Raw genomic sequence first — 27,743 nt, 5'->3', positions numbered from 1 at the left:
AAATAAGATTATCTTCAAGCTTACCCAATAAATGTGATGAGTGATGGGATCATAGTCCACAGCACGAATATTCTTGCCAGAGACGGGCAGTGGAATGTTTGGACAATCCGTGGTGTTCGGTAGCAATCGCCCAAAGCTGTTCCGCTGGCTGAAGATGATGTAGTTTCTGGGGGGAATACAGGAGACGCCGTCCTTGGCCAACTGGTAGTGGGTGGGGCAGGCGCAGGTCATGCCGCGTCTTCCGGGCTGAGACAAGCAGAGATGTGAACAACCTCCATTGTTCACCTTGCACGGATTAACACCTGTCTGGCGCTTGTCGTTGAACACCAGCAGCGAGGTGATGTACGTCATGCCCGAGTGCACCAGGCTGCGGTTCTGTCCCGTGGTCTTGTGCACTCGCTCGATGTCCCCAGTGTTCCAGTCGCTCCAGTACACATAGTCCTGGTACAAGGACACCGCATACGGCTCATCCATATCGCTGCCAACCAGAATCTGCCGCCTCTTACCATCCCAATCAGCACTCTCGATTTTAGCTGGTCGCGATTGGGTGGCCCAGTACAGACGTCTTGTCTCCTGGTCGAAGGTTAGACCGGCGGCGTGATTGGCACCCGCCACGATGGTCTGCAAGTCAGATCCGTCCATGGCCGCTCTGCGAATGGAATCTGTTGGCGATTCCGTCCAGTACATATATCCGCGTCGCGGTTCCAGGACCAGGGAACGTGGCTCCTCCACTCCTTTCCAGAGGAGCACCCGCCGACTGCTGCCATCTAAGCGAGCCACTTCAATGCGACGCGCTTCTGCATCTGACCAGTAAATATTATTGGCCAACCAATCGACGGCGATGCCATCGGGACCAATCAGACCTGAGTCCACAATCCGCTGAACGTACGAGCCATTCAAAAAGGCGCGGAAAATGCATTTGCTCTTCTGATCTGTCCAGTAAATCCTTCGTTCAGCCACCGAAACATCCAGGGCATGTGCATCCCGCACATCCTTGAACGGTATCCTCTCGTCGTTGTGGTTGCCCTCATTGTACTCGATGGAAATGCGACCAATGTGCTCCTGGCGCGAGAACAAAAGAAATGCAGCTGGCACCACACATGTTCGCTTGTCGTTGGCCAGCTCGTAATCAATGGCACACCGGCAGACATAATCCCTGGGACGATTCAAGCAGAGATGCGAGCATCCTCCATTCCGCACCGCACAGGCATTCTGCCCCCTCACTTCACGCAAACGTGTCACCTTTAGTCCCATCAAATCCGGATACTGATCAACAACCACTATCCGATTGTTGCCCGTAATCTTGTGGGCGCGATCTATCGAGCGACGCTGCCAGTCCGTCCAGTATAGGTAGTCATCCAGGATGCTCAGGCCAAACAGATGCTTCAGATTGTCGCTGATTACCACTCGCCGACCAGAGCCATCCATGTTGGCCACCTCGATCTTGTCCGTCTTGCCATCGCACCAGTAGATGGCCTTAGCCTCAATATCCAAGGCAATGCCATTGGGCCAGCCCAGGTTCTCGGAGACCAGAACCACACGCTCGGATCCATCCAGAGAAGCACGCTCCACCTTGGGCTTGCGCTCGTTCCAGTCGCTCCAGAACATCCAGCCCAGCGAGGGAGCCACTGCAATGGCTCTCGGCTCCTCCAAGTGCTCATAGATCAACACTTTCCTCGCCGTACCGTCCAGGCGGCAAACCTCTATCCGGTCCGTCACCGTATCCGTCCAGTAGAGATTGCGAGCCAGCCAATCCAGAGCCAAGCCATCGGGATGCCTGACCTCGGAGGTCACAAAGTCGGTCACTCCGGTGCCATCGGCATGAGCTCGTTTGATCGTGTACGTCTCCACATCGGACCAATAGATGTGCTCTTCCACTGGATCGTAATCGATGGCTATGGCGTACTTTACCTTCCCCAAAGGCAGCGGGAAGATGGTGTAATCGGGTGAATCCAGGGATATCTTGCTAATCTGCGTTCGCTGCACAATGAACATCATCTCCTGAGACCCATTGGCACAGGTATTCGCAGAGATTAGCTTCACTCCGGTGGGACAGGCGCAACTAAATCCCTGCGAGTTTGTAGCCAGCAGGCAGAGATGTGAGCAATTGCCATTGTTGTGAGCACAGGGATTATCCTCATACGGCTGTAGTGAGGGATCCCATGCTCTGACAGAGTTCGGTGCCTTGGGCGTGTCTATAAGCTCCTTCAGTTCGAGGGTTTGCAGGTCCAGCGCATTCAGGGAGCCCCTCTGCCAATCCGTCCAGTACAGACGATCATCGAAGAAGGTCAAACTAAAGGGATACTTCAGGTTGTTGACTATCGTGCGCCGACTGCTTCCATCCAATCTCATCACGTCGATGAAGTGGTGCTTGCCATCTGTCCAGTAGATGAGCTCGTTCTTTAGGTCCACCGCCAATCCGTTGGGCCAGAACACGTGCTCCTTGACCAAGGTCATGCGGGACAGTGGATCCCCGTCCATGCTGGCTCGCTCAATCTTCGGATACTCGCCCCAATCCGTCCAGATGAGCAATTTGCGTGCGGGAACCACGGCCACCGCTCGCGGCTGATCCAGATCCGTCCAGAACAGCACCTTCTGGTAGCGACCATCCAGCGTGGCCACCTCGATGCGGTTCTTCTCGCCATCCGTCCAGTAGATCTTGTCCGTATACCAGTCGATGGCCAGGCCCTCGGGCTTGTCCAGACCCGTGGATATCACAGTTTGCTTGGGCGCCCGCAACAGCGGCTGCAGTGCCGAGGAGTTGGTTTGCGCACACTCGATGATCTCCCGGCCGGAATCCGTCCAGCAGACCAGGTTCTTGGCGTAGTAGAAATCGATGGCCATCGCCTCGGCCAGATCCCTGACGATCACATCGATCTGGGGTCCGCCCGTGGGCCTCGTGATGTTCGCCACCTGGATGTCGTGGCGCGTGGTGAAGAGCAGGGTGGCCGGCGTATTGACAAACGCACTCGCTGGCGAGCTGGCTATCAGGGATGAGGAGCTGGGCATGTGAACTGCAAGCAAATAAGAGAATATAAACCGGGTTAGTGGGAAGCTAATGCAATATTTATGATTTTGAATGATTAAGAAGCTATGAAGACGTTGTTCCCACAATTATTTTAAAGCATTTATAGCTTACTGTAGCATTTCGGTTCAGGGGAATTCTAAGCAACTTTTAATTAACAAATGCAATATGCAAGCAATCGCAGGGGGTGAAGTGGCAGTGGCACCAAGTTTTAAATAAGCAACCAGGTTCGCCGGCTCGAGTGGTTAACAATATGGCAGAGCCGGAATTGTTGCCGTAGTAAATGGAAAATGGTAAATGCAATCGCAACTATACGCCCAGGCAGGTCTTTGTTAACCATTTATGTGCATGTGGATATGGATGTGGATGTGGATGTGCCTAACCATGGGCACATGTGAGTGAGTGAGTGACTGAGTGGGTGGGTGGCTGCAGCACTGCAAGCTTCTGTTCGCTGCAGCGCTGATCTAATTGCGTATGAATAAGCTCATGGAGGTGCACCATGTGGAACAAATTTCAGCCAGCTGCCTACTGCGCTGCCACTGAAATAATTTGCTCGTGGACTGCGTAACTTTAATTAAAATTTGCCTAATACCAGTGGTAGTGTTCTGCAGCAGCCTATTAAAACTTAATTATAGGCTTGGCTTGCGAGATTTGTTAATAATATAAAACGACCCCTTAAAAAATGGAATATTTACTTTAGATACCCCCATTGAATATTTTAGCAATTCAAGTATCTGCACTAGACCATTTTGGAGAGAGGTCCACTTTCAGTTGCAAAATGTTGACCCACAAGGCAAACGGGAGCTGCGCGGGATGCGATGCCCCCAAATCCCCCGATCCCCTCCATCAGCCCTCCATCCGAGCTGCCAGCGCGTCAGGCATTTGCAATATTTATGCAACCAGGCGGAGGAGCAGAGCAGCGGGCTCTCGAGTAATCCATCAAGCATCGTGGGCTTTTGGCGCATGGGTATGGGTATGGGGGCAACTGGCGTGGAGGACCGAAAACAAAAATGGTGACATTTTGCAAAGTGGGTTGGTTGCTTGCTTGGTTGCCTGCTCATACGCCATCAAGCGTGCACACACGCCCACTTTTCCGCCCAGCCCCATTCCGGCCATCGCCTGGTAGTTGGCCCCGGGTGGAGCAACAGGATTTGTGTGCCAAGTGTGCAAATGCAACAATATTTGCATACATCCGTACAGCGACCATATGTATATGCATATGCATATGTACTATATGCGAGTGGGCAAGTGTTTGCCTAGCTGTTCTGGAATTGTTCGATAATAGTGCTAATGCGGCAATCCTATATCATTATGTTATGTTCGAATGCAATGTGCACCGTAATCCCTGGATGCTGACAATGGAAATGCGTTGCGGCTAGATGACGCTGCTGTTCGGGGGATCCGCACGGCACTTAACTGCAAATCCTACCATATTATTCACATTTTTTATGCTCCTCCGCAGACGGCAGTGAAGCGTTAAGAAATCAACATCATTACCAACAAAAACAAAAATAAAAAAACAAAAACAGAAACAGAAACATAAAAAAAAACATCATCAACATCTACAGCAGTGGGAGCAACAAAAACAACATCAGCAGACATGCTCATCAAGTCGAGTACCAAGCCATGAAGCGAAGTCCCCCAAACAACCATCTCGTATTCCTCTGCACCAAGCGAAAAGGTATAGAAAAAATTCCAACTCGAATATGGTTTCCCAAAGGAAATAATCCAAGTCCCTGTTATGTAGCCCCTAAAGAAGCTTACAAGCTGCAGCATGCCAAACGCTTTTCCAGCTTAAAGGATACATTTCTCCAGATGATAGGGCTACAAAAGGAATCACTTTTATGTTGGATAGCTGGTAAATCGATTGATAAAGCCTTGGAAATACCCGAGTCCATAAAGGTATTTCCTTGTATTTGACTGGCTTGGCTTTGTCAAATAACATTCTGTATAATGCGCACTTTTTCGTGCAGTGCAGGCACACACACTCGACCGAAATTGAAATGCAGACGCAGCCGGAGATGGAGATGGAACCGTGGCGTAACCCGTTGATTCCTCCTGCCTGCACTTCATTCAAACTTGGGAAAATATTTTAATTATTAATGTATACAACTGGGTTCGGGTCGGGACAAGAGGCTCCAGTGGGAGCAGGAGTGCCAGTCGGATCCCAGATCCCAGATCCCATCTCCCAGATGCCAGATGGGAATGGAAGCGGGCGATGGGAAGCCAGGAGCAGCCAAGGGTATTGAAATGGGCAACGGATGCTCATGTGAATGATGCGGCTTCACGATTGGCACCGCCTCTGCCTTCCGCCCTCCAATGGCTTGTGGCAAAATGGCATAATTCGGATGACCGAGTCGACAATTTGAACGCCACGGCAGCACATGGCGACCCCCATGGTCCAGGTGAGTTGGCTCCACCACTGGCACCACTGCCACCAGCACCCAGCAGGCAGCAACAACTGCACTTAAATGCTAAATGAGTGCAAGTGCTGTTATTGTTAGCCAACTGGAGCGGGGCGGGATCTCGGGAAACTCAGCGAATCCGGCGGATAGTGGGCAGCGGGGATGTGGTGGTGGTTGGGATGTAGTGCAGTAAACTTTAAGTGAGCACTGCAGGAGGAGGAGGAAGAAGAGTTGGAGGAGGTGCAAGAGCAGGATGCTGCCACTCCATCCGCATCCCCGCACTGGCAACACTCGAGTCCTGCTGCCACCAGAATGGGTGGCAGCTAGCCGCACTAGTTGCAACGGAAGTTGCAGCTATTTAAATGTGTTGAAGAGCCTGGCCCGGCTAAATAGGCAGCCGGCAGAATGGCAGAACAGTTCACCAGTTGGCTGCCAGGATGCCAGGATGCCGGGATGCCGGGCATCCATCTAGTCAACCATCCGTACGGTATGCCACTGCTCATGCCACTGCTCTCTGCTCCTCCATCGCTGTGGTTTTTGTTCCTCGCATTTTGCATGCGCTCATTGTTGTACTTGTTGTTGGCTGAGGACGAAGTGCACCGAGGACTTTGAGGCTACACTGGGGGAATACCTAATCAGGTATCTACAGCATCTTTAAAAAGATACCAGTCTTATATCTAGTTATATACAGTTTAAAGTACGCGCATATTGCTTAAGGTGACTTTAGTAAAGCAGGTGCGATTTCATGATGATTTCAATGCAGAGTCGTGTTCGATTAAATCTTTAGTCATTTCCCTGTTATTATGCTAATCATCGGTTCATGATGAAGTGCTGTAATTTTCAAGAAAATCAATTATTATAGTCGCATCCCCGATTTCTTGCACTGCGCTGTAGGGACTCATTGCCACGCTCCATAATTAATTTCGCCCATGAATAATTTTTAATTAAATGTGCAAGAGCAGAAGGCAAAAAAACCGCACTAAAATAGCATTGAAGGGAGCAATGTGCCCTGGTTTTTGTCATAGCCTTCTTTTTTTGCCAACTACCAAACTAAAGAGAGAGAGCTGGGTAACTGAGAATTCTGCATGGCATTCATAATCAAATTGAACAACATAAATAAAGATAAACAAAAATAAATAAACCACGGCAGCTATCTTGCAACTCAAAGTGAGCAGATGCCGTTGTCAGTCCGCCAAGCCACATTGAAAGTCCCATTGAAAGTCACAGCCACATCATCCAGCCAGCATCCGGGAGTCGTGAAATGCAGCTACTTAAGGTAACAAAGTTTTCAAGAGCCCCTGATGAGGAGAACTGTACGTGCATAAACGAGGCTGTTATCAACTGTCGTCCATTAGGCGTTCGCCACAACTCACATCGCACATCTCACATCTCAACATGCATCATGCTGGATGCTGGATGTTGGATGCTGAAGTGCCGGCTGAATGCTCAATAAATTATATATGTAACATGCTTTTTATCAATTACTCGCACCTTCACAAGCAGCCAGACGACAGACGACAAGCTGCAGCAATGTCCATGGCAAATTGCGGGACAAAACGTGAAGTTGGATACGAGATGGTGAGCAGGCAAAGAGTTGAGGCCGGCCCATGACGACCAGGGCAAAACCAGGGAAAGACCAGACCTGGCCAGACGACGTTGCCAACGTGCTGACTCTGGGACTGGGACTGGTACTGTGAAAACTTCGTTGGCAGCAAATGCAATTCCAGCGAGTAAATGGAGACGGCAGCTATCCGAGTCCAAAGGCGTTAACAAGTGTGGCAGCGAAAAGGGAGCTGGCCAGCTCTGGGCTCCTGAAACTTTTCCATTAGGTTCGCCCTGCCTCCGTTTTCAGGGCACAGTCAAGCCTCTGCAGCGCGAACTTGCTCTGGATTTGGTGAATGTGATGTTCAGTTTAGATACAGTGCATTTCTAAACATAAATAAGGAATTACATTAGATATCTTAGATCAGATTAGATTAGATATCTTCGATTTAAGATGAAACATATATTTTTAAAGTTATTTAGCATTTGAAAAAGATTTCTTTTAGTGTATTTGTCGAGACTTTACCATACAAGCAGGGCACTTTTCTCGGGGAAGTAAGCTTTTATTTAATTTTATAATTACAAGACTCTAGCCCATCATTTGCATCACAGTCTGCTGGCTTTTTCCACATCCTCAATCACTGAGCCAGCTGCATAATATTCACAACTTATTCATTGTTTCGTCAATCAGGCGTTGACATGCCAGTTCCGCCCTAATGGCCAACAAACTGAGCAACAGGAGGAGCACTCGGAGCACTGGAAAAGACGAGACGAGGAGGAAACATCGAAGGCAAAGGCAAAGGCGAAGGAGGAGCACCTGCCACGAAAGCCAGCCAAAGTTATTCAAGCAAAACTCTTCGAACACACAAAAAAGCCCAAGCCAAAGCCAGAACCAAAACCAAAGCCGAACAAAGCCAACGAAAGAAAGCAATTTTGTGAAAATTTAAGATGTGTTGCGGGCAAACTTTGGCCTCCATCCCAACCATCATCTCCATCTACATCTACATCCCCATCTCCATCCACTCTGCTGCCAGCTCCGTGTTCTGTGCATTTTACATACAACACGATGGAAACATGAGAACAACAAGCCCACGAAAAAAGGTAAAGAGATAAAAATGCGAAGATACCAGAGGAGACGACCACGTCTGGGATCCAAACAGCCAAGCCAAACGAAGCCAAGCCAAGCCGAGGAAACCAACCATCCGGACCCAGGAGTTCACTCATTTAAATTATCAACACGAAGAGGGAAGCAGGAATGGATGCAAGATGTTCTAGAGGAGCGGAGAATCCTCCAGCGAATCCACTTAACTTCAAGTTAACACATATGCTTGGTTGCCTGCGTACGATAATAATAATCATGGTCCCCATGATCACCTTGATGATGAAGCTCCTTCCCGCTGCTCCCGATGATGATGAAGTTTGCCTGGCTGCCTTGTTTTTTCGTCATTCTCCTTTTCGCTTTCCAGTTTGCCAAATTGTTAATGGTTATCAAGGACGAGATGGGACTTCTCCCTCCTTCGCCTGCAACCTGAGATCCCAGCCGAAATTGCGAACCTTTTTGCTTTGCTGCTGGTGTTCACTTCGCATTTTTTACTTCATTGCTTGGTCGGAATATGCAGATTGAGCTGATTTGGCTTTCAGCTTACAGGGGACTACCTAACTTTAAGCTTAAAATTAAAGGGATTTTCTGTAGCTTAACACAATACTGTCGAATTGCATTGTTGATATAAAAGACCAGCAACTGTGTTTTACATCACGGTTAAGTACTTAAGTATCCTGCAGGCTTTAAATGCTTTTCAATTATTTCGTAATCCATTTTCTTTTAGAAAATAATTTCCATTTTATTATCTCTCTTTTAATTAAATTGCACAATAGATGCTCGTGACAACCCTGAATGATAGCCAAAAGGGCTGTCAGAAAAGTGAACAACAACCCTGGTTAATCTGGCTACAGCATCCCTGACAGCTTTAAATTAAAACCAAAACCACTGACACGAAAATGTTCACACACCTACTTAAAATGTAATCGCCGCGTGCTGCGGAAATGAGCGGGGTGATCCAGAGGAGGAGGAGGAGGAGTTGGTCGAATCTGATGAGGATGTGGATGAGGATGAGGGATGTGGCTGCGGCTGCGGGGTGCCTGTCTCTGCTCACCCGATATGACAACTGGCCATTAACGTTAAAATAAATACGCTGCGATGGCCCCGGCAACGCCAATTGCCAACTAAAAGACTGGAACCTGGACGGATGGCAGCGCGACCATAATGATTGTGTTGCTGAACGATGGAGGGGAGGAATGGGTTTTTGGTGGGCAAATGGATGAAGCGATGGAGCGTTGAATGAGAAAAATCAACAAACCACAAATCGCATGAACCCGGCGACGGATGCGGGAAAAATGCTAAATAATCTCTGTGGTGGCGCAAAAAACACACCAAAATGGAAATCAGCTCCTCCTGGCCCGATAATGTGCATGGAAAATTGCGAGTAGCCAGCAGCATGGCGAATTTTGATGGCATGTCCACTGAAGCGAGCCGGAGGAACGGACCAATGGACCAACGGACAAACGGACAAATGGACATACGGACAAGCGTGGCAACAGCCAACTTAAAATGCATTAAAACTCGGCTCGCAGCATTAACATTTAAAAAGTTAAACACAAACATGACTGCCTGGCCTGCATCCGGAACCACATCCACATTCACATCCTCATCCTCATCAGAGTTCGTTGAGGCAGTTAACAAGCTGGCAGGCACTACTTGATCAAAACAACATTAAAACGACGGGGCAAACTGCGAATAATAAGCACTTGTATACGAACTTTAATCTTATGCTTGAGTTCCTCAAAATCACATTATGCTGATTGCGTTTCATGCGGCACTCTATGCTCTGTTGGTTTTTATTTTGTTCAATTAATTTAATGCTAGAAATCTGGAAAGTTCCAATTAATATAAAACCGCATTTGTTCTCATGCTCTTTTCTTGTGTAAAATCATAGGAGCGTTGCTGAGTTATTATCGAACCCAGCGGCTACAGTTTGGACCGCCTGCCCGCCAAGCTCAGGATGGCATTAAAATTTATGCCAAAAACAACAGAGTCCGCAGAGAACCCGGAAAGGCAGCTCCTCATAATAAACGCTGGCCAAAGCTGATGGATGCATCTGCAGCTCAGATCATCAGGCCAGCCCAGCTCGTTGAAAATTGCCCACAGCCCGATGCTCCGATGCTTCGATGCTCCTCCACTCCAGTCCTTTGCCCACTTATCGGGCAAACATCATCAACTCCAAACTGCCAACTCCACTCCACGCGAAACAAAACGAAGTGCGAGTATATAGTAGAGCACTCCGTGGATGCAGCTGTGGACTGGAGCTATACAGCTATAGCTACATGTATAGCCGGCAGTCGAAGCCAAAAGTGGAAATTGCAATTGTGCCCGAAAAGGGGCCGAGAGCATTTTGCTCAGCCATTGCCATTGTTTTGCTGCTCCTTCTGGCCGGGCCTCATGTTTTATTTAAAATCCTCAACATTATATTACAATGGGCGGTGGACGGATGCGACGATCTTTCCATTTGCTTGATGGAATGGAGCATTTAAATATTATGCAGATGGATATGGCTGTTCAACCCCAAGACCGAATTTCTTCATCCATCTGTGTGTGTGTATGATGCTAAGCATAACCATCACGAACAAAGCAGCAGAAGACGTGCCCGACCAAATAAAATACTGAGGAAAAAAATGAAGTCATGAACTTTATTTTCTCTCAACTCGTTAGCATCAACACCCATTTTCCCCGCCCCCAACCAGCAAATCCCCTGCGAAACGCCATTAACTCGCACAGCATGCAATTTGCACGTTCGGAAGGGAAAGACTTGCCAAAACTCAACTCGTTCGCGCTTCGGGGGAGCAGCCAAAAGAAGAAGCTGGCCAGGCCAAAGCTGCACCGAAAAAAATAGTTCGTGAACTTCCAAATTGTATTTCAAAGCGCTTATAGTACGAGAAAACCAAATGTCTAGGATCAAACTGATGCTGCATTAAAGTTTTCTGGGATTTTCTGAGCTACTTTAGAGGTCTGTGAAATCCCCGAAAGCAAACGCATTCTTTCTGTGTGCAGCTTCAGAGCTGCAGCAACAAAAAGCATTCCCCAAATTGGTGCCACACAGAAAGAGATAGCTGGCTGACAAAAGAAAGAGACAGAGGGGGTGGAGTGAGAGGCGAGGAGAGGCAAAGCAGAAGCGTTGTGGTAGGAATCGTGCCAAAACTGTTGAAAATGTTGCACAAACGATTGGGTTTGTTATCTTTTCCAAACGGAAAACGTGCTGTGCCCCCCAACAGAAAACAGAAAACAGCAAACGGAAAAAACACACCAGCAGCAAGACGACACAACATGGAAAAAGGCGCAGACATGCAGCAGCAGCAGCAGCGGCAGCGGCAGCAACCTCTGTGCCACAAAGATGCTGGGATGCTGTTGCAGTTGCACGGCGATGGAGGAGCATGGGTTGGAGGCCAGAACAAGGTACATCTATCAGTGAAATCGGGGGCGGAGGAGTTACCCTACTCGTTTTTATTCGAGAATATTTCCTCAGCTCATTGGTTAGTCGCCCGAGGGTTAAGAGGGCCAAAGACACTCGAGAGGGCCAAAGAGCTCTTTGAAGGAGCTTCGGCTCTGGAAATGACAGTGGCCCAAAAGCAAATCGGCGTCGTTAGCCTGCTCCATGTGCAGGAGGTGGAGGTGAAGGTGGTGGCTTCACTATATTTGAGGTGTGGAGAGGTCAGTTGCTGCTGCTTTGCACTGGCAAAGAAGTCTGCCAACCGTCCATCAGCATCAGGCCCCTGGGCCATAGAAATTTGCATCAATTTCAAGTCGGGGAAGACGAACTTCAATTCCAACAAGAGGCACTCAGTGCTGCTTGGCCTGTCGAAGAACTGTTATGGCTTGTAAGTGGTCGATCAACTGCGCCAATTATCATTTTGAGCAGGAACTAATATCTTGGATAACTGCCCCAAGCTGTTTGCGGATATCATTTTGTTTTAGCCACTGCCAACTGCAACTTATTCAGTTTAGTAGAGTAGTAGGAATAGTTATGGTAATCCTATTTCGTCCTGTTCCCTTCGGTGTCACAACTTTCGTTTGACCCACTTAAAGTGAAGTCTTTCCCACACGAAACCCATTTTTAATGCAATTAGGTTGCCAACAAGTTTTAATGAAAATCTGGCTAAAAGTTTCGAATATTCCAGCTTAACTTGCCACTGCACAGTTTCATTAATGCTTTAAGTTCGTTCAAGGTTTTAATTCTTGTGCACGAAATGAAATTGCTGATTTTGTGATGATTTGGCGTTGAAAAAATGCATTGTTTGAGTGCTTACTTGAAGCGCTTAGACGTAAGCACTTCCTAATTAAATACTTGTGCCAAATACGTGACAACGATGGGCAGAGGACGAAATGCAAGCGCAGCTTCTGCTCTGCTCCTGCAGCCGAAGGATACAAGCCTAGTCAGCGTATAAAGCGCTGCATCATTATCAGCAATGGCAGGATGTGCAGGATATGCAGGGTTGCTGGTTGGTTGGTTGGTTGGTTGCCTGGATGGCTGGTTGGGCTGCGAAGGGGTTGGGCTGTCGAGGAAACACTGTACCCACATGTCAGCAGCCAGAAAGCTGGCGGGGAATGGGTCCGACAAGCACATGACCATGCTCAATGTTTCTGTTCTGCTCTGCTCTGTTCTGTTCTGTTCGGTTCGGTTGTGTTCCCATGGCTGTGGTGCACTCACTCATAATCAAGCCGAGGTGGAAGGTAGAAAATGGAGGCGGCCCCGCCCACACAACCAGCGACGGCACGACTGGGGCCACCACCATTCATATTATGATAACGATGTGGGTTGGTCAGAGGAGCAGCCACAGCAACAGCAACAGCAACTGAGGCAGCAGCAGCAGCAACAGCAGCAACAGCAGCAAAATCAGCAGAAGCAGCAGCCCCAACAGCCGCATCAGCACACTGACAGAAAATAAGTGTGTGACCCAGATTCGTGAAGCCTCCTCAATTAAGGCCTTCATCTGAGGCAAACAAGGTTTGCGTTTCCATGTCCCATTACCACTGATGAAATTGTATTACGATCTTTAATCACAAATTAAATACTACTAAACCAATTAAGTTACTAAATTGATTTTTCCCTCAAGTACTTAATGCTGTTTGCTATAAAACTGATTAGATTTAATGAGGTGTTTACACCTCAATATATTAATATATTAAGCTAAATCGCTTAATGAGCTCCACTTTTGATTAAAGACTGAATTGAATTTAAAGCTCATAGTTTGCTGTGCTGTATTAGCAGTGCAGTGCAGCAATCTCGCTTGAAAAATATCGTGTTAATATTTTCTGCAGCTCTGGCTCTGGCCCCACGAACCCTGCCCCTTCCACATCCAGCTCCACCTCCACCTCCAGTGCCACTGCCCCTCCTCCTCGTGGAGCTGCTCCAGTCCCCTGGACCAGAGCAGTGCCTCATCCACCTAGGATCCGTTAATTTTATGGCAATATGCCTCGTTCGTCCGCCGTACACGAGCATAGTTGTGCAGTAGAGTAGTTGTAGTTGCTGCACTCAAGTGTTGCCCATCAAGATTGCGGGGCTGTGTGCCTCGCTGGCTATGAATTGCGTTGCCGGCGGATCCGGGGTAGCCCCACCCTTACCCCCCTCCCCCCTCACAAAGGGGGAACCCAGGGCAGCGGCATGGGGGAACTGGAGGAACTCGGGGAGGAGCAGGTGGGCCATGCACTCTCGCACAGCAGGGAAAAAATATACACATATATATATAAAGTGAAGTGAAGGAAAATTGTAAATTTAATATTCTTGCGCCGGCTTGGTGATTTAAATTAATTTGCAGTCAGCTGAGCGCGGGCTCATTATATTCATTATGCCGGGGTTTATTTATTATGTAAGCTAGTATATAGGCTACAGTTTCAACAATCCAAAAAAACACCTTTCAAACGTGTTCAGAAAATTTTTTTAATTTTCAATGAAAGTTAACTCATAGTAGGTGATAATAATGAAAATTGACTTTGAAAATGCATAAGACTTTTCAGAAAGAAATGAAAATGTTAAAATGGACCTAATTTGATCGGTCAAAATAATAGTAGTGCATTTTTCAAACAGCATCACAGCCAAATAAAACATTTTAAGTTTAAATGATAAAAACTATGTAATAGCCCTATATTTAATGTTATTTTAGTATTTTGTTGAATAGCCTTTGTTGGTATAACAGACGCACAGCGCTTATGCCTGGAATCAACTAAATTCTGGCATCTTTGCACAGGAACAGAGTCCATGACCTTTGTACAGCTTTCCAGAGTTTAAAGCTATTACTCGTTTTATTTCTGAGATTGCTCTCTTAACGTCACACCACAAATCTCACTTGGATTGAGATCGGGTGACTCTGCGGCCACTGTATGACTTCGACTTGATGGGCTGCGAACCACTCTTTGGCGAGTTTACTTGTATATATTGGATCAATGTCCTGTTGAAAAGTCCAAACAAGTGGCATGTCCTCGAAGGCATATAGGAGCATCATCTCGTTTAAAATTTTTACATATAAATAACGATCCATGATGTATTTTACCCAATACACTGGCCCAACTCCATAATACGAAAAACTCGCCCAAATCATAATCGCTGAACCACCGTGCTTAACCGTTTTTAATGTATATTTCGGGAAAAAGTCAGATAAGGGTGGTCGTCTAACAAACTCCCGAGAGCCATGGCCTCCAAACAAAACTATCTTGGACTCATCCGACCACAAAATATTCCTCCACTTCTCCAAAGGCCAATTCAAGTGCTTTCTTGCAAACTTCAAACGGAATGTTGCATAACTTGCTGCATGTTTTTTTGTTAGTAACGGCACTTTTCGTGGACTTCTTGAAATGAGGTTTTCATCTCCGAGACATCTTATTGTTTCCAAACTAAAATTAATTTTACAAGATTTTTTTTAGGGCTGCAGTGGACTCAAAAGGATTGCTTCTTGCCTGTCTTGTTAAGCGATCTACTGACCTTTTGGTCAATAACTTGAACCGACCACGAGTTTCATTTGTTGGTTCATATTTAATTGCATTTCTAATCATTGTAGAAGAGCATCCGATAATATTTTGCACCCTGACATAAGTCTTTCCAGAAAAAATCAGTTTTTTAATGAGTTACCGCCTCTCGGCATTACAGTGTTTGCCACGCCCCATATATTCTGTACCTAATTTCAAAGAAGAGTCTAAAAATGATAGAAACTGTTAAAAAACACGCAAGAGTATTGTAAAATACCACAAACCTGGCTAAAAAGCGATTAAATTTAATTATTCTTGTCAATTTAGCTGGCACTACTATTATTTTGACTGGGTCAAACAAGTGCATCCTTGCAATTAAAGCCGAAAAAGAATGTAAAACGAAGAGAGAACCGAAAATAACTACGTTCTTAGGGCTACAACCTTATCAGAACATCTCATTAGTGAACGCTAATTTATCAACAGCACATAAAATATAGTAATTAACCCCAACTGCTGTTAAAGCTTTACAAATTTGCATTGTATTTTTAATCTTGAATTTGGTACGTTATATTTATATTTCATTATATTTCAAGTACATCTATTTTCCATCAATCTATTGTCTACCATATCTATGCGAGAATCTAGCCTTTTTAAAAGGGATTTCCCTTGAGTCTGTTCACTTTCATTTAATCAGTAATCCCCAGGAAAATTTAAATATTTTATGCCATTGCGTAGCTTACAAATGCTCAACCCCGTTTTCCAATAACAAATTAATCCCCGTTGTTCCGCCAAGTTGTGGTTTCCTCTAATTAAATTCCTAATTCCACCGGAGGCTATAGAACAGATACCAATAAAAGATAACATGGACACATGGCGAATTGAGCAAATAGAGGAAAACCACCCGGCTGCCTAAATATTTGCCCATTTAAAAAAGCAAAGCGGGGGTAAGTTGGTCACGGCGATAAATAAGTTGGGTAAATAAATGCATGGCATAAATAAGCCAATGGAAGTATCCGTCTGCAGTGATTGCACGGCCTATAATGCAAGTTCAATATTGGCTGTGCAAAAGGCAATATGTTAATGCAGATGAAGTCTTGTGACAGGCATACGAAATGAGTAGCATCCACATCCACATTCACATCCACATCCGCACTCACATCCACATTCAGTTGGCAGTTGGAAGCGAGGCAACAAACAAATTGACATTCAATTAGTTGCCAGCCAGCAAGTCGGCCGTCCTCGAGAACACACTTCCACTGCCGGCACAGTGGAGCCTCCACCTTCGTGCCCCGCCGTCGAAACTGAAGCTGAAGCTAAAGCTGGAACTGAAGCTGGAACTGAAGCTGGAGCTGAAGCTGTCAGAAGCAAACATTTGTGCAAAATAAAAATTTGTACACATGTACAAATAAAGCAACTACAAGTTCGAGGGCCCTGGAATTGCAAATGTACAAAATGTAAAAAATAAAAAAGGGGAAAAATGTGTACAGCAGCAGCGAGTCTGCCAATTGAGACGACTGCCATTGGGACTACTCCACTTGTGGCCATTAGCACCGCACGGCAGATGGAATTGATTTATATTGAATTATTGAGCTGCCTGCCTGCCAGTTTGCCAGCCGCGGCCCAAGTATTTGTGCCCACTGATTGAAGTGAATTGGAATCGAAATTTCTACAGCGCCAAACTGACATCGAGATTTACTTGTGGTTAATTGCCACATGCGCTCCAAAGTCTGGGCCATGTATGGAAATATGTTGGCATCGGAGGAGGAGGAGGAGGAGCAGGAGGAGCAGCCTGGCCACAGCTCCCGAGCTGGTTATAAATTGCAGCATAAATTATCCCGATTCTGCGTTGGGTGTTGTAAAAGTAAATTGCCAAGCAGGAGAGCAGAGCAGGCGGCCAACTCGCGGCAAACAAATCACCATTGCAATTGGCCTCTTCTCCTTGGATCTCCATCTCTCCATCTGGATCTTCGCCTGGATCTCCAGCTCCTCCTGAATCTCCATCTCCATATCTTGGCTGAAAGGAGCGTCCAACCAAACGAAGCTCTTGCAAATTGATATTTTATTGCCATTTACTTGTTCCCTTAGCTCGGTGTTGTGGCTGCTGCGATTGCCAGGCGGCAATTTATAAATCAATTTCGGATTTATGCCATCGCATGGAAAGTGCCGGCTAACTAATTGCTCTGTCAGCGATGAAGGCAAATATGCAAGACATCCCGGGCATTACAAATTCATTACCCAGCAGTCAAGTCATCTTGAAAGCCATTAGACCTGAAACAACTTGAATTGTTTTGGTACTTGATTATGAAGCGTTAATTTCGAAAGATCGAAAGGAATTGCGTGTAGAATTGTATGAATTCCCCGCTTAATAAGTGGAACTTTTTCGCTTTTACAGTTTAAAAATATATTTGATGGCATTACGGAAAATCCGCAAATAAAGCGTGCATGCTAATTTAAATCAAATTTATGTTCACCACACTTAGCATAACAAAAGTTGGGCCATCCTAGCGAGCAAGTAGCCAAAACTAGTTGCTTTGAATTTTGGTCATATTGTGCTATTGTGTGGCTCCTTTGTGGGCGCGATTTGCTTTTCACATGCAAATAAATCGGCCACAATGTTCGCATTCAGTTGACAAATTTAGCATTTTAAATGGAGTTCAGGTGTTTCTTTGGCTGCTCCCTATCCCTCATCCATCCATCCATCCATCCTCTTTGGAGCTTATGGGTTTTTTCTGGCCGTCCGCCGTCTGATTTCATTTTAATTATTATACTCGCTTGTTACCCCCTACACGCTTTTATTTATACAAATTCTTTACGCTCGCCGTTGTTGTCTTGTTTGGGTTTTTGTTTAGGGACAAAGCCAGATACACAAACGAGCTTTGGCTTTATCGTTGGCCTGGCTTTGGATTTGGCCATAAAACGGCTTGTTGTGTGGCGAGTGCGACTGCCTCGAGGCGTTTTGTGGGCACAGCCCAGAAAAAAACATATCCAAAACCCAGAGCCGACAACCCAAACACAATCCCCCCCGCCACAAACTCAAGATGTGATTAGGGCGATGGAGTGGGACCTACGTACAAACTCTCGGGTTCGCCAGTAGCGTAGTCCAAGTTCGTGAACAGCTGGGGGAACTCAGGTAGCGCAGGTAACTCTGGCAGACGAGGAGGGCAAACAAGACGCGTCCCAAAACAAAAAACAAGCTAAGCCAACCGATTCCCGAAAGAAGAGATATCTCTACAGAGAGCGAAATAAGTGTGCACTAGATGGGACGCTATTCAAAGTATCTGCTGAAGCACGCTACTTTAAAAACATGTAATCTATTTTAAATATATTCCTGTAACAACTGAAGAAATTATACTGATAGAACCTTTAGACAATTTCTCAGTTACAAGTTTTAACATAATCTTTAGGAAATTTAGAATTAGAATTATTATACATATCTCAGTTCCACGAAATATCTAAATCCATTCGCCTGTTGAATGTTTTGTCTTGAGAAAGATTCTAGACACCCTTATTACATTTTTGTCAGTGCACGCACAAAATCAAGCCATGAAGGTATCTTTGGGGCTCGTTAAGCACTTGGAGACTGGGACTCTCGATAAATTTGGCGGTAATCTCGATAATGATTATGTTTGCATTGTTGTTTGTACTCCTTTTGTTTTAAAGATTTGCTTTTGGGAGTCTCTGGCACGCATGTAATCGGAACTTATGCGATAATGAAGTTGTTGTCTACGGGTGTAAAATTACTTTGGCGATATCACAAAAAGGGCCAAAACCTTACTTTATAATGCCTGCGCGCCATCGCTCGTATATCAACATAATGAAGTTCGACATTAATGGCGCAAACGCAACAGGTTATTTACTGTTAGCTGATTTGTTTAAACTTTAAAGCCGAAGCGTCGAATCTGCTGCTTTTGTATTTAAATGCGCCTCTTAGTCGCAAAACGTGTTTTTGCCTCGCGCCAACTCGAGTGGAGTGGAGTTGAGTTGCGTTGAGTTGAGTCGAGTTGACTTGACACCTTGCTATGCATATTTAACCGCCTGTCCGTTGTCAAGAGAGGTGTCATAAGCGAAATTTATATCGCTCCCATTTGGGGGATATGCCCAAGTCAGGATTTTCACTTTAAACACTGGCTTAGCCTCTTTAGAAGCTCAGCCTTTTCTAGTTGCTGAAAGGTTATGTTACTGTTGATTTACCCTAGCAGAATCTCTTGGCCATTACCGAGTAGAATTCCATGCAGTCGTTGATTTCAGCCCAATTAGCAATGTGCATCCCTGCAGAGTGAAGGAGGCAAACAGCCGGCTGTCCACAGCCAATCGAGTGGCCAAGTGGAAGCGGAAACTTGTGGGAGCAGCCACACATCAGCGCACCCGGCCAAATAAGCTGTTTGCACCCAGTGCAGGCATGAATGCGAAATTAGTCAAGCGCGCAACTGCATTTACCGTGAAGGTGAGCGAGCGAGTGACTGACTGAGTGCCACAGCCACCAACACTAGCCCAGTTGCCACATGCAGCGGTGTTGCAAGCCCAGGCAATTCAATTTCAATATGTGGCAAATTATAACAATTGCCAAGATCCATCGGAGGAACTCACTCACACGCACCTCGGCAGCTGTAGCTGATTGCTGAACTGAATCGGAGGAGGTGTTCAGGTTCAACGTACACTGGCCAACCAGTTGGGCATTTTTTTATTATATATTTATATATAATTCTTTCAACAATTTATCCTACATTTGCATGCTTGAAACATTTTTAAAGAAACATATCTATTAGATTCAGTTTTGTGTTGAATCTGGCATCATTTCATGCTATCTTTTCTTTTGTGTTAAATTTGTATATCCCATTTAACGCCTTCTATTATAGCATTTGTTGTCCCAACACTTTTGTTAGCCAGTGTAATGGTGTGCAGCACTAAAGTTATTACGCATACCAGAGGTAATAAGCTCGAGTCATGGAAATTGTTATAGCTTTGCTGGCCAATGTTGGTGTTGCTCGGCCAAAATGGCTGCAAATTGTTGAAAATTGCCAGACTGCGTGGCAAGGTGAGGACAGGAAAGAAAAACCGCAATCCGTTGGGGCATATAACATAATATAAGTATATTCATGCGCCTATGTCCAGGTATTCCGCACTCACAACATGCCGATGGAGATGGATCGCTCACAGGTATGGTTATGTGCTGCATGTTGCATTGCATGTGGACGGGGCAATTTAGTATCTTAACACGTTACAAATAAATGTCATTATTAAGATGGCATGACATACCACAACCTCGGCTCTTAATGCCACAGACACAACATGGTGTGCGAATGAGCGAGCGGCAGTGAAAAGGGAAGCTTGCCAGATACATGTACACTGACACTGTAGATACATCCACGTATCTGCAGAGGAGGAAGTTGTCGGAAAAGAGAAAGGAGCGGATGCTGCGGATGGTGCGGATGGTATCTGCCTCGTTTGCTGTTAATTAGCATGCTGGGGCCATAAGGGAGAAATTAAACACAAACGGCGAACAATTTGTGTATCAACACATTAGAGAATGATTCGTTGCTGCCGCCCAATGTGCCCTGCAATAACCCTTTGGACCTACGATTCCAATTCCAATTCCAACTCCCATTCCAATTCAGATACCGATGCCTAATGATATGCCATTGGCCCCAACCGGAATCGCCTGCCCATTGCAACAATTACAAATGGGCCTATTGATAGATTTAAACGCACGCACTCGCAGCAGCGGTCTCAATGATTTGTTTGTGCTGCGCTCAGGAACTCTTTTCCCAACAAACGACACACACAAATGGGTTCGACTACACTGGGCAAAAAGTGGTGGCAACACAAAATATTAATTTAAAAAAATAAATAACTCCAAACCATAGAAAACGTTACTATTAATGGAGTTATTTTAGCTTGACCAAGTTACAAGATAGTTTCGCTAAGATAGTAAGATTCGTTTTTTACTTTCTTAATGGATTATAAAATAATGTATGTATGTACATATAAGTGAATAAAAGAACTGCCTAGTAAAGAACTCAGGAATTTTTAAGATTATGCAAAGTGGACTCGCAACTTCATTCCCAATTTATATACAGATTTTTCTTGCAGTGCCTGTTTACATTTAATTTTATGTTTACTTAAAGTGTCTGCTCGTTTTCGTTGCGTTGGCGTGTTGCAGTTCAATTTCGCACTGCAGTTTTATATGAATTTATGGCAACGGCTTGATAAACAATTTACATTACTTTATGGCTTTCGTCTGAGCGAAAAGCCCATTCGAAGCCCATTTCCCCACCAAAAACGTGGCATTTCCAATTCCATTCTTTTGCCAGCCGCATTTTGGTCGTGTTTTGGTTTGACGTTATCGAACTCTCGCCCTTTGTCCATCAAAAACCATTAAAACTAAGCATGAACCATCTGTGTGATAAATTAGTTTTTGTGGTTTTCTGGTTTCAGTTGGGTTTTCGACCTATAACTAATGATGTTGATGTATCCCGGAGATTGTTGGAATTCGGAATCGTGGTTTAATTTATGCGTTAGCCATCGAATTTTGGTTCCCTTTCTGCCAGTCTACAAAGTTTTGATTGGTAAGTTAAAGGATCTTTTAAAAAAATCGCAGACGAGACAATCAGTATATTTAAGCAGCCTTAATTTATCGATCGACAAAAATTAATTAAAAATCAGCCAAGGCGTTTTCGCTTGGGCCACAAATCATCCAAAGTGTCACTTAAGTTATGGAGAAGTGACCCTCTCCAGGGAAAATCAAATACGATATAAAAAGCCAGCGCTCGACAAATTAGTATGCACAACAGGTTAAAAATTGACAAACGCCAGTCGCAGGCAGCTGCAGAGACCACGAAAAAAAAGAGCAACAGGAAAAATGCCAAATATAGAGGGTATAAAATAATAAAAGCCATAAATAAACTTTAAATTGGTTTTTTTCCCGCTGCCGTCTAGATAGGAAGCGTGTTCCGAGGTACAAGAGTGAAATAAATTAGCAATTCGTCGAACGGGTAGACTGCTCTTGGACTATGAAGACGAAGGATCTGCCTTCGCAACGAGCTGCGAATTAATGTTTCCTCCCAGCAATATTAGATAACGAAACCCGAGACTCCGCCATATGGAGTGCAGAGATCTTTCGCCCAAAAAAAGAGAGAAAAAAACAAAAAAAAATCTGAAGGAAACTCGGGAGCCAATGAAACGTAAACAAGAACGGCAGTCAGAACAATTACACGAAAACAAAGAGCAGTCAAAAGGCCAAAACAAGCCAAACCAAAAAAAAAAAACAAAAAAAAAAGAACCGAAAAAAAACAAGGTATAAAGCAGAAGAAAAAGAGAAAAAACATTTCTGGCCAGGTTTGTTGATTGTACGGATGGATATATGTGGTGGAAGGCATGCTGGGCCTGGCCTCTAAATGACCGGCTTGGAAACGAGTCGCAAGTGGCCGAGAGGGCGGGGGACAGCGGACGGCGGAGTGTAGCCCCCAAAAAGGGTCTGGGCCATGATTTTGGGCCTGGTCTGGTCTGAGCCCGGTCTCGTCTCTTAACGATGTGCATGTTTATGCGCTGCTCTGCTGCGTTGCAGGCAACGCACGAACGCCCAGACATTTTGAAGCGGCGGCGGCAGTAACAACGACACATCCCGAGGAACCCCACCAACCATTCCGGCAGAGGAAGGTGGTCAGCGGGAGCAGCGGGAGGGGCCGGGGAGTTGCCTTGTTAGCAAGGGAGACACGGCCAAGATGCCACCTAGTGATGGGCGACTCAAGCCAACCAGAAACTATCGTTTACTCAGAGTATTCAGAGGCCAAGTGAATCAGCTTCGAATTCAATATAATAAAATGTAATTCATTCAAAGTAAACCTAATTTTTATAAGGACTTAATAGGGTTATACTAGTGGCTTCTTAATAAAACTTCCTGTTCCTTGCATAGAAGATCGCACTTGGAAACTGTGACTTCAGTTGCACGTGACTGGGATGTTGCATGTGCAGCGCCCCATCCCTAAATGTTTCCGGAGTCGAGTCCCCTTGTTTTTATTTCAGTTTCTCGTTCAGTTCGTTAGTTGGCCAAAGCCAACGGCTATGTTAAGTGGCCCATACACACAGATACGCACGCATACAGGCATACGGGCTCGGAAAACAGGGTTGCCTGCGCGCCTGCAGATATGCAAATTGGTATAGAAATTTAATTACTTGCTGACATGTTCGGGGCCCTTAAATTGGCAACTTGTTGGATAAATTATGGTCGTATCATTTTATTCGCACCTATGTCTATTACCCACATAGCATGTAGCACATGATGGCTTTTCTAAAACTGACAATATGTAGGAAAAATTCAAGTAAATAGCTGTTTCTATCATGGCGTTGATAAACAAATTCCTTTGTCGCTACTCAATCACCACTGGAGTAGTTGTGATAGGCACCTCCTATGTAATAATGGATCTTCTTCGCCTGTTCTACCACCTTATTATCTTCTACTTCCCAGGGCCAATTTGTAAATGCATTTCCTGGTGTTAGTACAATGAATTTTCATTAATTTCTCCTCAGTTAGACATTGGTATAAAGACCGCAGCGGAGACGAGGTCCATGATCTTGTCACTGTTACCATGATGAAGAATCGTATTCAGGTGCTGCTCGTCCTGGTGATCGACCTTTTGATTGACATCGGACTGCTCATGAGCGTGAATGTAAGTAGTTGTTTGTATAAGTTGGTTCGTTTCTTACTCATGTTTTTAGTCTGGTCTAATAACTGTAGTGATTTGGTTGTTGAAATCAATCATTTTCATCCTCGTCTACTTGGTCGTTATCCTGGCTCTAGTCTTTGCCTACAGTGACCACATTACATTGGCCTTGGTTTTTATTCCCATATTGGGTAAGATAATGGTCACACATACGCGGTTTCATATCAATTATTTCATTCAAGTTATGGAAATATATTTCCTGTTGATTGTGGGCCTGCATTTAGTGAATCTCCGTGAACCGAGTGACACGAATGAAGAGAGCCCCGATGAAACAGTCGTCTAAGTTCTGGATGGTTTTATGTGCTATTAAAGAATGCCTCGAAAAATAAACGCAATCGTTAAATTAACGATTTGCCATGTGAACAACTCGTTTAAGCTGCAAAGCAACAAGAAGTGCAAGGGAATCGAGATGGAGGATAAACAGCTGGGAATGCCCTTAGCCTATCAATGTTTCCCTTTCGCAATTAACATTTGTGGAACACACGTAATTACAAGATTACGATAAGTGATAAGCGGCGGCACTGGCACTGGCACCGGCAGAAGGATGCTCAAGTTGGCCAAAAGCAGTTGGACGGGTTCGCGATGCTTTTGTTGCCGCTCTTGTGGCAGTTGCACACACATATTTGCATATGCAAGCCGCGCTGCGTATGGTAGCCAATTTGCTGGCAATACCAAAACCGATTACGCATATGCACAGGAAAATAGAATTTATAGAACTCTCTTTATAAATTGCTGACAAATTCTATGCAATTAGAGACAGATATAGAAATACAAATGCTTATACAGCTAGCCAGTTTGGAACTATACATCATTTTATGTTCTACTTCAATACTACGTTTAAAACTAATAAAACAGGTTATTTTTCTCAGTGAAATACATGTGTGCACACACACACACACACACAGCTGTTTCACCCAACACAGAGGTCAGTGCCAGGCCAATACGCCCACACAAATCTGTGGTCGGAGGAGGGCGTCGCGTTGATGAGCAGGATGATGCCATGATGCCATGATGCGATGATGATGTGGATGTGGATGCAACCGAACTGGCGGACAACACAGATGCATTGCACTGCACAGACACACACACGCCGGACTGACCACACCACAACATTATTGTTTAAATTGCAAAGTGATACATTTGTGCCGGCGGACCGAGAGTTTGCCTTTGGTTTTAGCAGTTTGCATACGGAATGCAGATGGCTCCCAGGATGATTGGGTTAGTTAAAGCCCAATTGTGTTTGCCGTGCGTTCGGGCGTTTCATTGGGCTTAAGTTTAAGCAGATATTGGGATGCAATTCCTGAGAGGAAGCTGCTTAACAGCTGTGCACTTCCATAGGAAACTTAATCAGAGCATAGTCAGTTGTGAAATGCTAAAACGAGCTGGGAATAGTATGATTAAAACTTTAGTTAATTAATTGCAATTCAACAGCTCATGTGCTGCATTTCCCTACGGTAACTGCGTTTAATTATGCAAAACAAAGTAACAGATTACAGTAGAATACAGCTTAGGGAATTATAATTATATTAGCATTGACGTCACTTAATCAACAGATTATAATAATTATGAAAGCTTTAAACAAATTAGAGAATCATAATTAAAGTAATGTTGATAATCATTGTCCAGAATCCGGTTTTCTACAGGAAGTAAATGTAAATGGATTCTTTGCTTTAGGCTATTTAAACAAGAAACGAATGAGTTAGTTAGTTCAATGTAATTTAAGCTTCGCAATTGCACTGAGAAAGGAACTGTGTTCTGTGTTCTTGTGTCCTATATAATCAAACCAGTTGATGCAATTAGTTAACGTCCTGATAGTACGCAAAGCATCAAATTAATACATAATTACCCAGATGAGGCCCAAATTCACGCATGGATAATTGAGTTGGCCATTTTTAATTGGATAATTGGGAAATTCTAGCGAATAATGCTGCCTAGGTAAATCCCGCGAGGCAAGACAAAGTGTGGCAAGTGTTGACTGGCATTCTAAGCCAATGTCAGCAGCTGGCTGGTGGAAAGTTGAAAGTGGAACTGGTGCACACATAAATGAAATCAAAATCAATGTCAACAACAGTGAAATGTCGAGTGTCCCCGCGGGGACGCAAAGGATGTCAGGCAGGATGGCAGGATGACTGGATGGCAGGATGGCAGGATGCCGCCAGTGGGCGGTGGATGTGGCGTCAAAGGCGCCGTCGCCTTTGAAGTACTCCCATTACTACTAAACTGGCGTACTACGGCGTAGTAAATAGAAGCTAAAGCAAATAGCGCTGAGCGCTGGCGTAAAAGGACCAAAAAGGGGGGGAATCCCCCACACGGCATGACAGCGCGCAAAAACGTCAGTTAGCTGCAAAAAAGAACAAGGTTTAAAGAAGTGGGTGGCTGGTAGTGTGGGATTCTTTCTCCCCTTTGGCGAGTGGAGAGCGGGTTGGTTGGGCAAATCAACGCTGGCAAAAAACACTTTGTGCGCGCGTCAAAGTGTTAAAGAAAGTAAGCACCCACACACCACCCACACACCACCCACTCACCACCCACTCACCACCCACACACAACGACAGAGAGCTGGCCGGAAAAGCTGGGAGATGGTAGAGGGGTGATGGTTTTCCCGGAGCTTTGTGTACATATTTGATGCGCTTTTTTTCCTCCCACCCGGCTCGACAAATTTAAGTTTTTCGGGCTTCCTTTTCGGTGCGGCGGCACTTGCTTTGTGAATGCCCCCATGCATGCTGGAGTACTCGCAATTCCGGACTCCAAAAAACTCCGGATTGCAACTGAAGGAGAGGGCCGCAAAAAAAGAAGAAAAAACGTAGGAACCGAAGGCTTATCTTTCAGCCAAACACTCGAGCGTTTTTGGGGCTTAACGATGTTTGGACGGCCTTTGTCCATTTGCTATTTCCATATTGACTTGTCCCGTCGAGCTCCCTGCCACTCCTGTCCTTTGCGCCCCTTTTCCAAGCTGCACTGCGAAAAACTTCTAAGGAGTCATGCAATAGCCATCTATAGACGTAGAGCTAAGTGCTGCAGCCCTCAAAATACGTGAATTTCCTTTTTAAACATTTTTAGATTTATATAAATTGCATAAAATATTAAAGAAAAATGGAGCAGCTCGTTAGCATGATATACGGCTAAGCTTGCAATAAAGTGCCGCCTTTGGGCCTCGAAAATTCGGCTGAGTGCATACATTTTGAGCCTGGGTCAATGCTTTGTGCATTTGAAATATGCCGGCAATTACCGGGCAACTTTGCCATATTACAACTGCTGAATTATTAGTGAGCTGCTTTTTTCAGCTCATTAGCGTCGCATCTAGTGGAAAAGTGTTTGGTGGGGCCGCAGAGTGGAAGAAGAGTAAGAAGAAACAGAAGGGGGTACTAAATTATGCGCAGTGCAATCAAGTTGAGTGCGTACTACAGTCTAAATAAGTAGTAGTTGTTTATTCATAAAAGCATTGCGCCGAGAAATTGTCAGCCTTTGGGCTTTGACAACACGAAAAAGAGCTTAAAGGAAAACGCAAAGCGGCAAAGGAAGGGGCTTAAATGATGGGCGGGGGGACGGGGACGGGGAGCGGGAAGCTCAAAAGTGCAGTTGAAACCACATAAACAAACGCATACAGTGGGCACTCGAAAGGGGCCACACGCTTTTAATGCAGTAGGGTCACTAAAGAACTCATATGTTGTCTAAAGAAACGTACCGATTTTCATATAAATGGGTAATCTGCTTTTTTTCTGATATATTGAGATTTACATTAGTAAAATATGTATATATTATAAATTTTAAGTTAAAGATTGTAATGCAAGCAACCAGAGAAATCTAACTATTATCTCCCAATATACATTGCAATCATTTGGGAATTACGCAAGTACGTATATTGGTTCTCACATAAACGAGAGCTACCTGTAGTACAAAAGCCTTTGAGGGAAAAGAAGGAGCGATATCACAGACCCAGTCCATTCCCATTACAAACTGTCTATCCCTGCGGTTTTTTGAACTCAAAGCCCTTGCCACTCGTCAAATTAATCGAACTGCCATCAAATGCTTGTCAGTTCCCA

General features: G+C 45.1%; 2 protein-coding genes and 1 long non-coding RNA gene across 3 annotated transcripts in view; 1 reads left to right on the top strand and 2 right to left on the bottom strand.

The window, feature by feature from the left end:
- The window catches only part of LOC122613232 (low-density lipoprotein receptor-related protein 6), a 31,861-nt gene that overhangs the window by 2,675 nt on the left and 1,443 nt on the right, over window positions 1–27,743 (bottom strand). Inside the window, exon 3 of the mRNA XM_043787315.1 lies at window positions 25–3,014. Within this exon, the coding sequence (XP_043643250.1) occupies window positions 25–3,014 (2,990 nt within the window). The remainder of the gene's footprint in view (window positions 1–24; window positions 3,015–27,743) is intronic.
- LOC122613234 lies at window positions 14,639–15,404 on the bottom strand. The gene is made up of 2 exons (XR_006325673.1): window positions 15,268–15,404; window positions 14,639–15,210 (listed from the first exon to the last, which is right to left on the bottom strand). It is a non-coding gene; the product is annotated as an uncharacterized LOC122613234 (long non-coding RNA).
- On the top strand, window positions 23,272–24,505 carry LOC122613233. The gene is made up of 4 exons (XM_043787316.1): window positions 23,272–23,456; window positions 23,510–23,649; window positions 23,699–23,834; window positions 23,886–24,505. The coding sequence occupies exons 1-4, from the start codon at window positions 23,321–23,323 to the stop codon at window positions 23,984–23,986; spliced, it is 513 nt and encodes a 170-aa protein (XP_043643251.1). The 5' UTR covers window positions 23,272–23,320; the 3' UTR covers window positions 23,987–24,505.

Source organism: Drosophila teissieri, chromosome 2R (genome assembly GCF_016746235.2).
Source record: "Drosophila teissieri strain GT53w chromosome 2R, Prin_Dtei_1.1, whole genome shotgun sequence".
Classification (NCBI taxonomy): domain Eukaryota; kingdom Metazoa; phylum Arthropoda; class Insecta; order Diptera; family Drosophilidae; genus Drosophila; species Drosophila teissieri.
The sequence above is the reverse complement of the archived record's forward strand: the minus strand, read 5'-3'. Positions and strand labels throughout refer to the sequence as shown.